This window comes from Grammomys surdaster, unplaced genomic scaffold, assembly GCF_004785775.1.
Source record: "Grammomys surdaster isolate TR1022 unplaced genomic scaffold, NIH_TR_1.0 125941, whole genome shotgun sequence".
NCBI lineage: Eukaryota > Metazoa > Chordata > Mammalia > Rodentia > Muridae > Grammomys > Grammomys surdaster.
Genome location: NW_021620763.1, coordinates 924,529 through 940,270, shown reverse-complemented (window position 1 = coordinate 940,270; position 15,742 = coordinate 924,529). Strand labels below are relative to the sequence as shown.

At 36.9% G+C, this 15,742-nt stretch overlaps 1 protein-coding gene and 1 pseudogene across 1 annotated transcript in view; one reads left to right on the top strand and one right to left on the bottom strand.

Moving 5' to 3' along the window:
• Positions 1-15,742, bottom strand: part of Sycp1 (synaptonemal complex protein 1) — a 102,790-nt gene that overhangs the window by 50,720 nt on the left and 36,328 nt on the right. The window contains exons 16-19 of the mRNA XM_028753009.1: positions 6,557-6,661; positions 3,788-3,891; positions 2,009-2,126; positions 303-373 (exon numbers count right to left, since the gene is read on the bottom strand). Coding sequence (XP_028608842.1) covers positions 303-373; positions 2,009-2,126; positions 3,788-3,891; positions 6,557-6,661 — 398 coding nt within the window. The remainder of the gene's footprint in view (positions 1-302; positions 374-2,008; positions 2,127-3,787; positions 3,892-6,556; positions 6,662-15,742) is intronic.
• LOC114608897 lies at positions 8,457-9,099 on the top strand (annotated as a pseudogene).

Sequence of the window (15,742 nt, the reverse complement as noted above, 5' to 3'; positions counted from 1 at the left end):
ATAGTAATGCTCTTAAAAGTAATTTTAAATTTTTTTATTCTAAAGTTTCTCGATGCAGTTAGTATAGTTTTTAAGCTTTAAAGAATTAGGTTTATGGTTCTTTAAAATAATTTTCTTATAATTTTACTGTTTCAGTACTAAATATAATTAATTTTGTTTTTATTGCTGAACTATAAATTTATTATAATTTTAGGCAAGATTTTAAAACATTAACCTATACCTAATATTTTCACTTTATACAACAGTCAACAATAACAAATTCTAAAATCCTTTTGAGACAGAGACAAACTCATTATTCTTGCCTTAAATGCATTTCTTTTTCTTCCAAATTTTGTATTTGTTTCAACATCCTTTCTTCTTGCTCTTTACAATTCTACAAAGATAATCAACAATACTTATGTAAATCATTTTTCTTCAACAAAAATGTAAGTGAAATTAATATTTAAAACCTTCATCTGTCAGCATAAATTTTATTTCATTATACAAAAAAGCTGTGAGTGTGCTAATTTTTTGGTCAACTTAACACAAGAGTCAATAAATTGCCTCCATAAGATTGATCTGTAGGCAAGTCTGTGAGACATTTTCTTCATTGATGATTAATGTGGGAGGGCTCAGCCCACTGACCACAGTGCCACCCCTGGGCAGGTGTCCTAGAGTCTATTTTAAAAGCGGGTGGTACAAACCCCAAGGAGCAAGCTAGTTATGAGCAATTCTCCAGGGCCTCTGCTTTAGTTTCTACATCAAGGTTAGTACTTCCAGCTCCTGCCTTGACTTCCCTTCATGATGGACTATGCTTGAGATATGTAAGCCAAATAAACCTCTGTGGAGCTGGCTCTGTTTCTCAGGGTATTGAGGCAACATTAGTTGTGAGCTCTTTTTAAGGGGAAGGGGTTGTGTAAAACAGCTCTTCTAGATGATATTCCATAAACAGCAGCTCTTTTTATTCCGGGGCAACAAGAGCTATATAACCCTTGGGGAGTGGGTAGGAGCTTCTCAAGGAGAGTGAGTGTACATTATAGGCTAGAACTGAGGAGTTGGCAATGCTTTATTTGCATGAAGAGGGATTCTGGGTGCATAACCTAAAATTTGGCTAAGGCTACTGTGACTTCCCCAAGGATAGAGGTGGGGGGTTATGGGGCTATGTGCCCTGGGGCATGAAGACTGAGAATAGGGAGGACGCCATCCTTACACTTGCTGATTTCAAGATGAGATTTTGGTCTCAAAATAAGATTTTCAGGGTTTTATATACTTCTTGACCTCACTGTTGTTTCAGGCCCATTCTTCCCAGTTGCACTTGCCCCACAAACCTACTTCCCCTGATCCCAAGCTACTTTTTTCATAGTATTTTATCACAGAAATAAAATGCAAATTAATACAGTGAGCTATTTAATTTTTATAATTCTGGTTTATAGACTTGTATTGATAACAATCCTAATAATATATAGCAGTTAATGAAATGTTTTATTTCCCAGTGGTACCTTAAGGCTTTTATATGTTATTCATAATGTTTCATTAATCATTAACTAATGAAAATTCAAAACTTATCTTTCAGGGACCAAAATCAATGTTGTTCTCTGACAACTTCTCTTCCATAAAGGCAGAAGTGAACTAAAGAATTCATATAATACTTTATCACACTATCAAAATATATGACATGCTATTTTACTTAAAATATTGGAACAGTATTTTTATATTAATTCATATGTTCTTGAAAAATGACAAGATTATTCATTATATCTTCTGCAGAAATCTATGACTATATCTAATGTTACTAAATACAAGTGTTAATGTTTAAAATTATATTAACTTCATATATTGGTACTCTGTATTTTTTGTAGACCAGTATCATAGTATCACAGAATAGTATATATAGATTTTTCCTCCAAAAAAATCAACTCAGAAATAATGAAACTTTTTTAGCTAAAAGGGTATTCAGGGTCATATATTTTAAAGTCCTTCTAATTTTGAAGGTAAGAGAGAAAAGTCACTGATAACTCTGTCAACTCACAATGATATCTTCTTGATGTTTCTTGAGTTCTAGGGCCATATCACTCGCTTCTTGTACCAATTTTTGTTTCTCAAGCAAAAGCATGTCACAGCTTGCAGTTAATTCAGTATTCTTAAGTCTGTTTTTAAAAACATGTCATATAGGAAGAAAATATAAATATGAGACAAATATGAGTCATATAAAATTTAATTCAAAATAATCTTAATGGAAGGAAAAGGCAGGATATAAATAGTATTGGCCATTAATTCTTGAAGCAACTATAGTTTCATGCTGCTTTATTACATTATTTGTTCAAATATATAGAAATTATTTCCATATTAACATTTCAAATGTCACACATTATATTTCTATGTATATTCACAATCCTCTCATTCCTTCTTCTAAAAAGTATGAAGCACACATTTTTCCACATAATTGTTTTATATTTAATACTCTATTTCAAACTTCTGAAACTTTAATTAGAATAGTTCTTGAAGCATGAACTATTTGTAATTAAATGAAATCGTTCCAACAAAGTCACAAATGTTCCATAGTGAAAGAGATATTATTGTTGCTATAGCTGAAGCCAGTTTCTATTTGTATGGTGTGGTATCACCAAATGATTTCTGTCGCATCTACTGCTTTTTTTTCCCTAAGCAATGAGAGATTAAAGAGCAAATGTAGCAAGAATAATATAAGTTGGTGCTAAATATAAATAACCATTCCATTCTTAAGGGGGTTTTTAAATAAATGAATGTTACCTAGGTCTCCTGGGGGGGGGGGAACTGTTGAAAGATTATCAGAAGGAAGGAATGGAGCTACAAGAAAAGAGTGAGGCTTGGGACTCATGATGTAGACTAAGCTGGCCTCAAACTCACAGCAACCCTTCTTCCTCAGCCTCCCAAATGTTAGAATTCCAGGCATGAGGCATCATATCTAATATTTTATTTGCCATTTTATCTATTCCTGAGAAGCAATCAAAGGAAAAAATGTTTACCTTCAACATGCATTTAAATTTACTTCTTTCCCCATGATAAATCATCATTAACAAACTAAACTTGCTAAATAAGTGAAATCATTCCACTGAATATTTAGGTAACACTAGAAAATAAATTTTTACATTGAAATTTTAGAAACATATATAATTATCTTTATGGAAAACTAAATGCCTCCCCCAAACTATCTTAGACCCTTTGTATGTTAAAATTCCATATTCATAGGCTTATCCATCTAATTGAAACTGCTCAGGAGAATATGTCTGGACTGAGCATATAAACTTCTTGCCATTATTTTCTGAATACAGTAGAACAAATATTTACATAGAATTTATATATATTCAGTACAGTAAGAAGTTTAGAAGTGAGCTAAAACTTACTTGAAAGAGGATATTTATAATTTATATGTAAGTACTGTGCTGTTTGTATATAGGACTTGAGTATCTACAGATTTATGTATGTTCTGAGTTTCTTGAATCAATGTTCATAAACATCAAGAGAAAACTATACACTGATATGAAATTATTAAATCTGTTATTTATTCTTTTACATAAATAATACAAACTTTCCTGACACAAAGCTTTTCACAACAAAGCACAGTCCTTGAATTCGTGATTCTCTTGCTTCCAGAATACTGAGATTACATTTGCGCACTACCATGCCTGGCTTTCATTTTGATCTTTAAGTAAGAATAAAACATAATCATTCCAATGGAATCAAACCCATTGATATAAGTAGTAAATGCTATTTACTTTTACCATAAAGCTTAATAATTAAACTGAATATAGTGAGGTGAAAAACATACTTCTCTTTTTCAAGCTCAGTTTTCATTTCTTCAACCTGTTTTAAATAATGCTGTTCACTTGTTTTAGTGACAGTTACTTGTACTTCCAAGTCATGGACTTCTTTCTGTAAAATAAATGTATATATTACAGATGTTCTATCTATTTTTTCATATAAAAGACAGTGTTCTATCAGGGTTTTTTTCATATAAAAGACATAGTTAGGCTGGGCATTTTGGCCACAATCCTGGAAACTAAGGAGACAGAGGCAGGTAGATCTCTATAAGTTCAAAGCTATCCTGGTCTACATAATGAGTTCCAGGAAAGCAGGAGTTCCACAGACAGTCTCAAAAAAAGAGAAAAGCTAAAAAAGATACGGTTGATCTAAGTAATCAAGCAATACAGTGGAGAAAATCTGGCAGAATATTAAAAATTATTTTTAAGACAGGGCCTCATTCAGTTCAGGTTGGTCTCAAACTCACTATGTAAAATAAGGTTGACTTTGAACTCTTGATTTTCCTGCCTTTCAAACCTCCAAAGTACTAGGATTATATATAGATATTAATATCATGTCCAGCTAAATATTTTAAATTTAAGTAGACAATGTGATAATCACTTTAATTTTTAAAATTAACAATGACAAATTCAATATAAATAAATTCTATTTTGACATCCTAAAGCTCAGACAAAAGTTTAAGCATAATTTTTAACCATTTAATTCTACCAAGTAATTAATTCTCATTAAAATTTTATATTACTTTTGCTTACTGTTAGCTAATCTTTTTTGTTTGCTTTCCTGACACAGACTCTAGCCATGTAGTCCTGGCTAGCCTGGAACTCTATTCAGAACAGGTTAGCTTCAAACACAGAGACCAACTGCCTCTGCCTATGGAATATGCATAGTGTGCCAGCACCACACTGGGACTAAAATTTTACGTTAGTAAAGGAAAGTCTATTAGTGTGGTCAAACAGTTTCTTATAGACTAAGATGTTCTTACTATTATAAAAAAAAGTAGTTCCAATTCTTTTATTGGTCTATGAAATATACTTTAAATTAAAAGCTAAGTTTAAATATAAGCACTATAAAAAGTAACATACAAATAACAAAAAAGTAACATATGAATCCAGCTTAATAAGGGCTAAAACTTAAATGTATCAAGAAATACTAAAGAGATCAAGAAACAGAATTGTAAACCATAACGTTATATGTGAGCTGAATTTTTTTAAAGATTTTATTTATTGTATGTAAGTACACTGTTGCTGTTTTCAGACACACCAGAAAGGGGCATTGAATCACATTACAGATGGTTGTGAGCGACCATGTGGTTGCTGAAATTCATGTCCTCTGGAAGAGCAGTCAGTGCTCTTAACCATTTAGCTATCTCTCCAGCCCCTGATAAGTTGAATTCTTTTTTTTTTAATCTAAAACATTATTTATTTTATCTGCATTCTTGAGGCCATCATCTTCCATTAAAAAAATTTATTTCTTTTTTATTGGATATTTTCTTTATTTACATTTCAAATGGTATCCCCTTTCCCAGTTCCCCCCCCCACTCCTAAACTCCATATCCAATTCCCCTCCCTGTGCTTCTATGAGGGAGTGCTCCCACTCACCCATCCCACCTCCCCACAATGGCATTCATTCCCCTCCACTGGGGCACTGAGCCTTCACAAGACCAAGAGCCTTTCCTCCCAATGATGCCCGACAAAGCTATTCTCTGCTACATATGCTGCTGGAGCCATGGGTCCCTCCATGTGTACTCTTTGGTTGGTGGTTTAGCCTCTGGAAGCTCTGGGGGATCTTGTTGGTTGATATTGTTCTTCCTATGAGGTAACAAAACCCTTCAGCTCCTTTAGTCCTTTCCCTAATTCTTCCATTGGGGACCCCATGCTCAGTCCAATGGTTGGCTGTGAGCATCCACCTCTGTATTTGACAGGCTCTGGCAGAGCTTCTCGGGAGACTGCTACATGAAGCTCCAGTCAGCAAGCACTTCTTGGCATCAACAATAGTGTCTGGGTTTGGTAACTGTATTTTGTTCACCCTTCTAAGAAGGACCGAGGATGTGGAGAAAAAGGAACACTCCTCCATTGTTGGTGGGATTGCAAGCTGGTACAACCACTCTGGAAATCAGTCTGGTGGTTCCTCAGAAAATTAGACATAGCATTACCTGAGGACCCAGCTACACCACTCCTGGGCATATACCCAGATGATGCTCCAACATATAACAAGGACATATGCTCCACTATGTTCATAGCAGTCTTATTTATAATAGCCAGAAGCTGGAAAGAACCCAGATATCCCTCAACAGAGGAATGGATACAGAAAATGTGGTACATTTACACAATAGAGTACTACTCAGCTATTAAAAACTATGACTTCGGGAAATTCTTAGGCAAATTGGATGGAACTAGAAAATATCATCCTGAATGAAGTAACTCAATCACAAAAGAACACACATGGTATGCATATAACACTCATATAATAAGTGGATATTAGCCCAAAAGCTCAAAATACCCAAGATACAAGTCATAGACCACATGACGTTCAAGAAGAAGGAAGACCAAAGTGTGGATAAGTTGGATTCTTAAGTGTTGACATTTCTCTCCCACATTACAATATGAAGGTTCTCTAAGTATATTTTAAATCAGCCATTAGCACATTAAATACAACAGGAACACATACTTTTAAAAAATTGTAAAGAAATCCTTCACAAAGCAAATAACTACCATCATATTTTTTAAATCTGTATTCTCTTAGCAAAACATTGTAAACAAATGTATCTTTAACAAACCTCTCTGGTTTGCAAAAGGAAAGTTAGTTCTTCTTCTTTTCCTTGTAATTCTTCAGCAAGCTTCTCAACTTGTTTCTTTTTATCTAAAAGTTTTTGGTCTTCTGCCTAAAAACAGTAGAAAAAAAGCATGACTGTCAAACTACATATATATTGAAAATAATTAAACTGCCCAAAGAATAATATAAAGAACTACAGTGACAGAGAGGAAGCTCGATTCCCAGGCGCTCTAACACGCCCAGGATCACAGGTGAGGAGGCAACAACATCTGCTCCAACACCGGGAGTAACTGGAAACCTCCTGGGATACAAGCATGCAGGAACTCCCACCCAGCCAGTGGCACAAGATCCTTCTGGTCTGAACCTATGCCCAGAGCTAGTGGGCACTAGCTCTGCACCCACTCTTATAACACCCAGAGGGAGCCTGACTCCCAGGTGGTCTGAAATGCCCAGGATCACAAGATCTCAGGATCATAGGATCACAAAGGAAGCTCAATTCCCAGGAAATCAGACACATCCAGAATCACTGGAGCTCTGACACACTCAAAATCACAGTTGAAGCCAAAATATCTTTCCCAACACCCAGCATAACTGGGACCCCCCCCCCACAGGAACCAGAGAAACACAAACCCAGCCAGAAGCACAGGTTCATTCCAGCTTGCACCTGTGCCCAGAGCAAACCCAGGGCTCTGGCTCCCCACCCATCCCTGCAACACACAGAGAAAGCTTGATGCCCAGGAACTCTGACACACCTAAGATCTCAGGATCACAGTATCCCAGAATCACAGTATCCCAGAGACAGCTGGACTCTGAGGAGTTTTGACACAACCAAGATCACAGGAAGGACAGGCTCCAGTCAGAGACAGCAAGGGTAGGTAGAACTAGAGATAATCAGATGACAAGAGCCAAGTACAAGAACATAAGCAACAGAAACCGAGGCTACATGGCATCATCAGAACCCAGTTCTCCCAATACAGCAAGTCCTAGATACCCAATCACACCAGAAAAGTAACATTCGGACTTGAAATCACATCTCATAATGATGATGATAGGGGACTTTAAGAAGGACACAAATAACTCCCTAAAAGAAATACAAGAGAACACAGGTAAACAGGTAGAAGCCTTTAAAGAGGGAACACAAAAATCCCTTAAAGAATTACAGGAAAAAAAAAAAACAAACAGGTGAAGGAATTGAACAAAACCATCCAGGATCTAAAAATGGAAGTAGAAACAATAAAGAAATCACAAAGGAGATAGAAAACCTAGGAAAGAGATTAGGAGTCACAGATGGAAGCATCACCAACAGAATACAAGAGATAGAAGACAGAATTTCAGGTGCAGAAGATATCATAGAAAACATTGACACAACATTCAAAGAAAATGCAAAATGCAAAAAGCTCCTAACCCAAAACATCCAGGAAATCCAGGACACAATGAGAAGACCAAACCTAAGGATAATAGGTATAGAAGGAAGGGAAGATTCCCAACTTAAAGGGCCAGTAAATATCTTCAACAAAATTATAGAAGAAAATTTCACTAAGAAAAAAAAAAAAGATGCCCATGTACATCCATGAAGCCTACAGAACTCCAAAACAGATTGAACTAGAAAAGAAATTCTTCTCGACACATAATAATCAAACCTTGACCTCGGAGCTAAAACAATCCAGTGGAAAAGAGAGCATTTTCAACAAATGGTGCTGGTTCAACTGGAGGTAAAGAATGCAAATCGATCCATTCTTATCTCCTTGTACAAAGCTCAAGTCCCAGTGGATCAAGGACCTCCACATAAAACCAGATACACTGAAACTAATAGAAGAGAAAATGGGGAAGAGCCTCAAACACATGGGCACATGGGAAAATTTCCTGAACATCAGTAGCGGGTGCCACCCTGGCCCCGCCACAACATGGTGGCCACACGCTGCCTGGGGTGGCTCCTGTCACCGCTATGGAGACTGTGGCAGGTCCAGTGGTTGCCTCAAAAGTTCAGCCACGGGCATGTGTTCACGAAAGAGGACTTACTCCTGCACTGCCTTCTATGAGCTGCTAGGCATCCCCTCCACTGCCACACAGGCACAGATCAAAGCAGCATACTACCAGCAGAGCTTCCTCTACCATCCTGGTCCCGATCCGGGGAGCACGGAGGCCTCCTAGCACTTCACACATCATCTCCAAAGCTTATCTGGTCTTTGACAGTACCATCCTCTGTCGCAAGTGTGACCGAGGTTTGCTCAGTGACCAGGTGTCAAGCCCTCTAAGATGCCCGTGACCAATCCCACTCCTCCTTGCCTTCCTCCCTACACCCCTCAGGCTCACAGTGGCTCTCAGGCTTTTCCCCATGATGGTTGCACTATGTTCAACTTTGACACCTTCTACCAGGTGCACTATGGAGAACAGCTAGACATAGTGGAGTCTGTGCGCCCGAAGGGAAGCCCTTCACAAAAAGCAGAAGGACCAAGCCAATGAGGGGCCCCACTGGAACAATACCTGAGATGTCACTTTCTTGTCTTCCTTTTCCTTATCTTCACCTTTGTTGACTTTCGTATTTAATCAGAGAAAAGGAGGGAAAGGGATCCAACCCAAGAAACCTGCCTTTCTAGACCTTTGAACTACTGGTCTATGATTGAACTTACTTCCTCTGGCGGTGTTCTCTTGACCCTCCTGACACCCTCCAGCCTGGCCAGTGATCAACACATCCTTCTCCTTTGGTCCAGAAAAAGACACCCTTTTCAGTGGCCAAGAAAGAGGCCCCAGGATAAATATTCCTGTTAAAACCAGAAATTTAAGTACTTTCCAGAATCCCCTGAGTGCCTGCTCATTTCTAGAAGTTATCTTCCAGATGCCAACTCCCAGAACACTTGCTGCAGTTTTATGAGGAAGCCCTGAGCAAGATTTGCCCTGTCCCCTGTCACATGTCTGTATAATAAGTGGTGCTTCCCCTGTAACCTCTGAACCATCCAAAACGACTGATTGTCTGATGCCAAAAAAATTTAATTCTTGGGGAAAAAAAAGTACATCAGTGGCTTATGCTCTAAAATCAACAATAGAGAAATGGGACCTCATAAAATTGCAACGCTTCTGTCAGGTAAAGGACACTGTCAATAGGACAAAATGGAAACCAACAGATGGGACAAGATCTTTACCAATCTTACATCCAATAGAGGGCTAATATTCAAGATATACAAAGAACTCAAGAAGTTAGGCTTCAGAGAATCAAATAACCCTAATAAAAATGGGGTACAGAGCTAAACAAAGAAATCTCAACCGAGGAAGACTGAATGGCCGAAAAGTATCTAAAGAAATGTTCAACATCCTTAGTCATCAGGGAAATGCAAATCAAAACATCCCTGAGATTCCACCTCACATGGCTAAGATCAAAAACTCAGGTGACAGCAAATGCTGGCAAGAATGTGGAGAAAGAGGAACACTCCTCCATTGTTGGTGGGATTGCAAGCTGGTACAACCACTCTAGAAATCAGTCTGGCGGTTCCTCAGAAAATTGGACCTAGTATTACCTAAGGATTCAGTTATACCACTCCTGGGCATATACCCAGAAGATGCTCTAACATATAACAAGAACACATGTTCCACTATGTTTATAGAAACCTTATTTATAACAGACGGAAGCTGGAAAGAACCCCGATGTCCTTCAACAGAGGAATGGATACAGAAAATGTGGTACATGTATACAACTAGAAAATATCATCCTGGATGAGGTAACCCAATCACAAAAGAACTGGTAAGTGGATATTAGCCCCACTGATAAGTGGATATTAGCCAAAAAGCTCGGAATACCCAAGTTACAATTCGCAGACCACATGAAGCTCAAAAAGAAGGAAGACCAAAGTGTGGACACTGTTGTGGATGTCAAGAAGTGCATGCTGACAGCAGCCTGATATAGCTGTGTCCTGAGAGGCTTTTCCAGAACCTGACAAATACAGAGGCAGATGCTCCCAGCCAACCATTGGACTAAGCGCAGGGTCCCCAATGGAGGAGTTAGAGAAAGGAATAAAGGAGCTGAAGTGGTTTGCAACCCCATAGGAAGAACAACAATATCAACCAACCAGACCCCCCCAGAGCTCCCAGGGACTAAACTACCAACCAAAGAGTACTCATGGAGGAACCCATGGCTCCAGCCACAGAGGATGGCTTTGTCAGCATCAGTGGGAGGAAAGGCCCTTGGTCCTGTGAAGGCTGAATACCCCAGTGAAGGGAAATGCCATGGCGGGTAGGGAGGAGTAGGTGAGTGGGTAGGGAAACACCCTCATAGAAGCAGGGGAGAGGGGATGGGAAAGGGGATTTCCAGAGGGGAAATCAGGAAAGGGGATAACATTTGAAATGTAAATAAAGAAAATATTCAATAAAAGGAAGAAAGACAAAGAACTAGTCTATTTTGTTGGCTAAAATTGCTTCAATAGAGAAATACAGTCATTATTAAGTAAATTCCAAAAACAAAATTTGACAAAAAGAATAATGAACAGAGCCCTGGGACAAAAGTAATAAATTATTTATTTAAAAACTGAGATTTCTATGGTGAAGCAGAAACCACCTTCATGGGATAGGGATACGTTAAATAAGAAAGGTCAGACTAACAAAAGTCAGGCTCTATTCCAAGGAGGAAGTAATTCCAACAGCACTTAAAATCACAAAGCACAGTTGAAGAAAGGATAAGCAGCAAACAGAAATGGGCAACACACTGCTCCAGTTGAGGCTCCAGCACTAAAAGAAGACAGAGCTTCATCCAAAAGGTAAGCCAGATGGCCCTAGAGAAAAAAAGACTGCCAGTCTTTCACACAAACCAAGTCTACAATGCTTGCTAGGACATGGATCCAATTTTAAATGATAAGACAATGGCTACTGGAAAAACCGCCCATTTTGTCATTCTTCTTGTCTCAGATGGCTGTCTCTGTGTACCATCTTGACAATTAGTCTATTGGTTGAGACTAAGCTACTCTAGGAGTCTGTAATGAAGCCATAATCACAATTCAGAAAGCCAGACAATAGCCTGCCCACAGCCCTTAGGTGTGAGACAACAATTATGACAGAGAAAGGTCTTTAAAAAAAAATGGAAGAGTTGGAGGGTCAGGCAATGAAGAATACAGAAGTCAGTAGCCACACATTCCATGATAAATATTACTTAAGAATAGCTGTGGAGATTGATGGTCTGAGTTTGAAGTTAGCAGATGCCTCAACTCCAGGGACTACCTATCTACTAAGCGGCTCACTATTAGGACTAAGAACTCTGAAGTTTGGTTGAAGTAATCTGGATGATGCTATTATTTTATCTAACCTTGCAATTTCCACAGCCACCTCCCTCCTATATAATATTTGACATTGTGTGGGAAAGAAAGCACTGGGACTGAACCTATAGTACAAATATCTTATATATTTGGTTGTATGAGCCTAGTCGTTAATGGCTCAGCCGTCTCTCCAGCCCAACACAGTACAGATCTCAATGCTATATTTACTTCCCGTGAATTCAGGAAATACCCCATTTATCAGACATTAGTAACAGTACTGTGTTAAAGCTGAAGAGACTCTGGAAAAGTTAGAAACCGCCCTACCCACAGCTGCCAAGTTAAGTCTGGCCCAGAGATTCTTGATATACATAGAAGGAAAATTCCTAAAGTGAATGCAACTCTATTGTACATCAGACCCTAAAGCAGGTCAGGTCCAGACTCAGAACTAGCTTAAAATTAGAAAAGACAAATGATTCCAACATCAACTGACAAACTATTCTACCTAGAAGATTCTAGCATTAGAAGACCCAGAGCAAATCCCAATGCAAATTTTTCCTTAATTTTGTTATAGATTTTATTTTATTTTTGAGTTCAAGATATTTGAAATTCATCTCTATCAGATAGACCTTAGGTAGTTTTTTTGGGGGGAGGGTTGTGTATATTTGTTTTTTTATCCATTATGCTCCTCTTTTTTTCTTCTATTATTCTATAAGTACTTCAAAAGCATGATTTTAAAAGCATAAAATATGTTTCTAAAAACTTTTGTTTTTACTTTTTATTCCTTTTATATTTATCAACTTTTCAACATTTTTTTTCTTTATTAGGCAATTAGATTTTTGAGGGAGCAATTAGATTTTTAATACTTCTTTGCATAGCCGGGCGTTGGTGGCGCACGCCTTTAATCCCAGCACTTGGGAGGCAGAGGCAGGCAGATTTCTGAGTTCAAGGCCAGCCTGGTCTACAGAGTGAGTTCCAGGACAGCCAGCGCTATACAGAGAAACCCTGTCTCGAAAAACCAAACCAAAAAAAAAAAAAATACTTCTTTGCTCCACCACTTCCTAACATATTTCTCATTTCTTTTTCCTGTTCTTCTATTTAATATTACTATTTGTTCCCTTCCTTTGTTCCATGTATTTATTATTTTATTGTTATCCTAGTTACCTCTAACTTTACAGCTAACTCTGTATTACTTTTTTTTTATTATGTTATATTCTATGCCCAGTAGTGGTACTGTATTGGCTTTAATAAATTTTAAGTGTACTTGTTTGCTTACCTAGTTTGTTTGGTACTACAGCTGTTACAGAAGTTTGTTTTTGCCACTCTCCAAGCAGTACTGACTGAGCTCTCAAAAGAAAATTGCTCACTCAGAAGATCCCCAAATAAACTCAGAAGAAATATCCCTATCAATAAATGTACAAATCATAATGCAAAAAACATAATCATGAAAAAATCATAATCAAAAAATCAATTATGAATCTATAAGATATCATAACTTATCTATTACTAAATCCAATACATGAAATTGATCTGGCTGATGTGATGGTTCAGCAGGTAAAAAAATTTGCCACCAAACCTGATGTCCTGAGTTTGATCCCTGGAACCACATGGTTATCTGTCCTCCAAATTCCACACATATGTCATCACACAGATACACACTATCAATCAATCAACCAGTCAATTTTAAAATAGTTAAAATGCCAGAAAAATAACTCAAAAGTCTACTTGTAAAAGTAACCAAGGTCTTCAAAGAAGATACAAATAGCATAGAAATAGTAAAGAATAGTTTACAGCACCTACATGGAGGCTCACAATATCATTAACTCTAGTTCCAGGGGATCAGATGCCTTCTCCTGGCCTCTGCAGACACTAAGTATACATATGGATTACAAACATACATGTAAGCATTCACACATAGACATAAAATAAAAATATTATAAAAACTGAAGGTGAAATTTATCATTATGAAAACAATTTATTACTACTAAGCCATTTCTATAGAGGATAGTGGAAAGAGTATTTCAGACTAAAGAGAAGGATAAACACATTCATTGAGGATAAATCAGTCGTGGAAGGCTAGTAGGGATAGGGAAATGAGGAGGTGGCAGAAGGCCTATCCAAAATGAGTAGTACATGAAAAACTATATGAAAGCCTACAATCTTCTAACTCAAGGAATCAATTTATTTTTAAGATTTATTTATTATGTATACAATGCTCTGTCTGCATGTATGCCTGAATACCAGAAGAGGGCACCAGCTCTCTTTATAGAAGGTTGTGAGCCACCATGTGGTTACTGGGAATTGAACTCAGGACCTCTGAAAGAGCAGACGGTGCTCTAAACCTCTGAGCCATCTCTCCAGCCCTCAAGGAATCAATTTTAATAAGAAGGGATAAAAACATGTTCCTGGGTAAAAATCATCAATGGTCTCTCTCCCAGCACTAAACCCTGCATACTAAAATACTGACCTGCCTACAAAGATGTTTCTATAAGCGCACAATGTGGATAACCACTGTTATAAGGATAACCAAGTGACTGGGTATGAGGCCAGGTCCAAGGACTGCTTTCATACCTAGTATGGTAAACCTAGTGAAAAACCCATGAAGTTCTCTAGTAGAGAACTTACTATTGTTTTGCTGAATTGTTCATGTTATCAAAATGCCTTTTACATTATTTCTGCTTATACCCATTTTGTTGAAAAAGCCATAGATTAAATAACTGGATTGAAAAACAAAACTGTTTTCTTCTAGAAACACACTTAACTGGCAAAGATAGATTAATATGAAAAAAAATCTAAGTTTTTTAAGCAAGTTTTAATGCTTAATTAAAATGCTTTAATGTTAAGACACATTAAGCAAGTAGAAACTGAAAACAAGCAGGGGAGCTATAGTAGTATCTGAAAAGGCAGACTTCAAACCAAAAACTAGGTCACTACAAATTAATAAAGGTGATAATTCAACAAAAAAATATAATGATTGGAAATAAATGTGCATCAAATATTAGTGCAACCAATTTCATAAAATAAAATCTACTTGGACAGACCAAGATACAGTAATAAGTGATTTCAATGCTCAATTTCATCAGTTCATATATCATCTAGACCAAAAAAGGCATATAATAAAACTGCATCAGAGATCAAATGTTAATATACATTTACAGAATATCCCATGCAATGGTTATTGACTGTATATTCTTCCCAACAGTCCACAGAATTTTCTTTAATAATTTTATAAATAAGTTTACAAATCCTATATTACCCTCCTACCAAAACTTGATAAGAAGGCAACAAAAAGGAGACTACAGACCAAAATATTGAACAAACATAAGTTCAAAGCTTCAATAAAATACTAGCAAATCAAAATCATATCACATTAAGAAGATTATGTACCATGATCGAGCAGGTTTCATTCCAGTAATGCAAGAATGGTTCAACATATAAAAATCAATAAATATGTAGCCCATAAAAAGAATCAAGGGTATAAATCACATGACCATTCAACAGGCACAAAAACAGCCTTTGATAAAATTAAACATCTATTCATAATAACATCCTTGAATAAATTAGGTATAAAAGGATAATACCTCAGTGTAGCAAACTATATTTGACAAACCCATAGCCAATATCTCACTGAAAAAAAACAAAAACTGAAAACAATTTCAGGAATGTAGGACAAGTGTGTCTACTGTTCACTGAATATATTATGCATAACATAATATCCATACTTGCTCTGACTTTAAGTGTGGTATAACATATTCAAATATTATAACATTCTGGCCAAGATAGTTAATAAAAATCTATAAAAATAAATATATACAAAACTGCAGCTTTACTCAAAAGCAAATGTAAAATTTTTATATTTAGGAGAAAAATTAGAATAAGGTATGTAGTTTGAAGATATAGACCACTAATTTCAAAATTATTTTTATAGTAATTATAGGATATTAAGAAATAATATA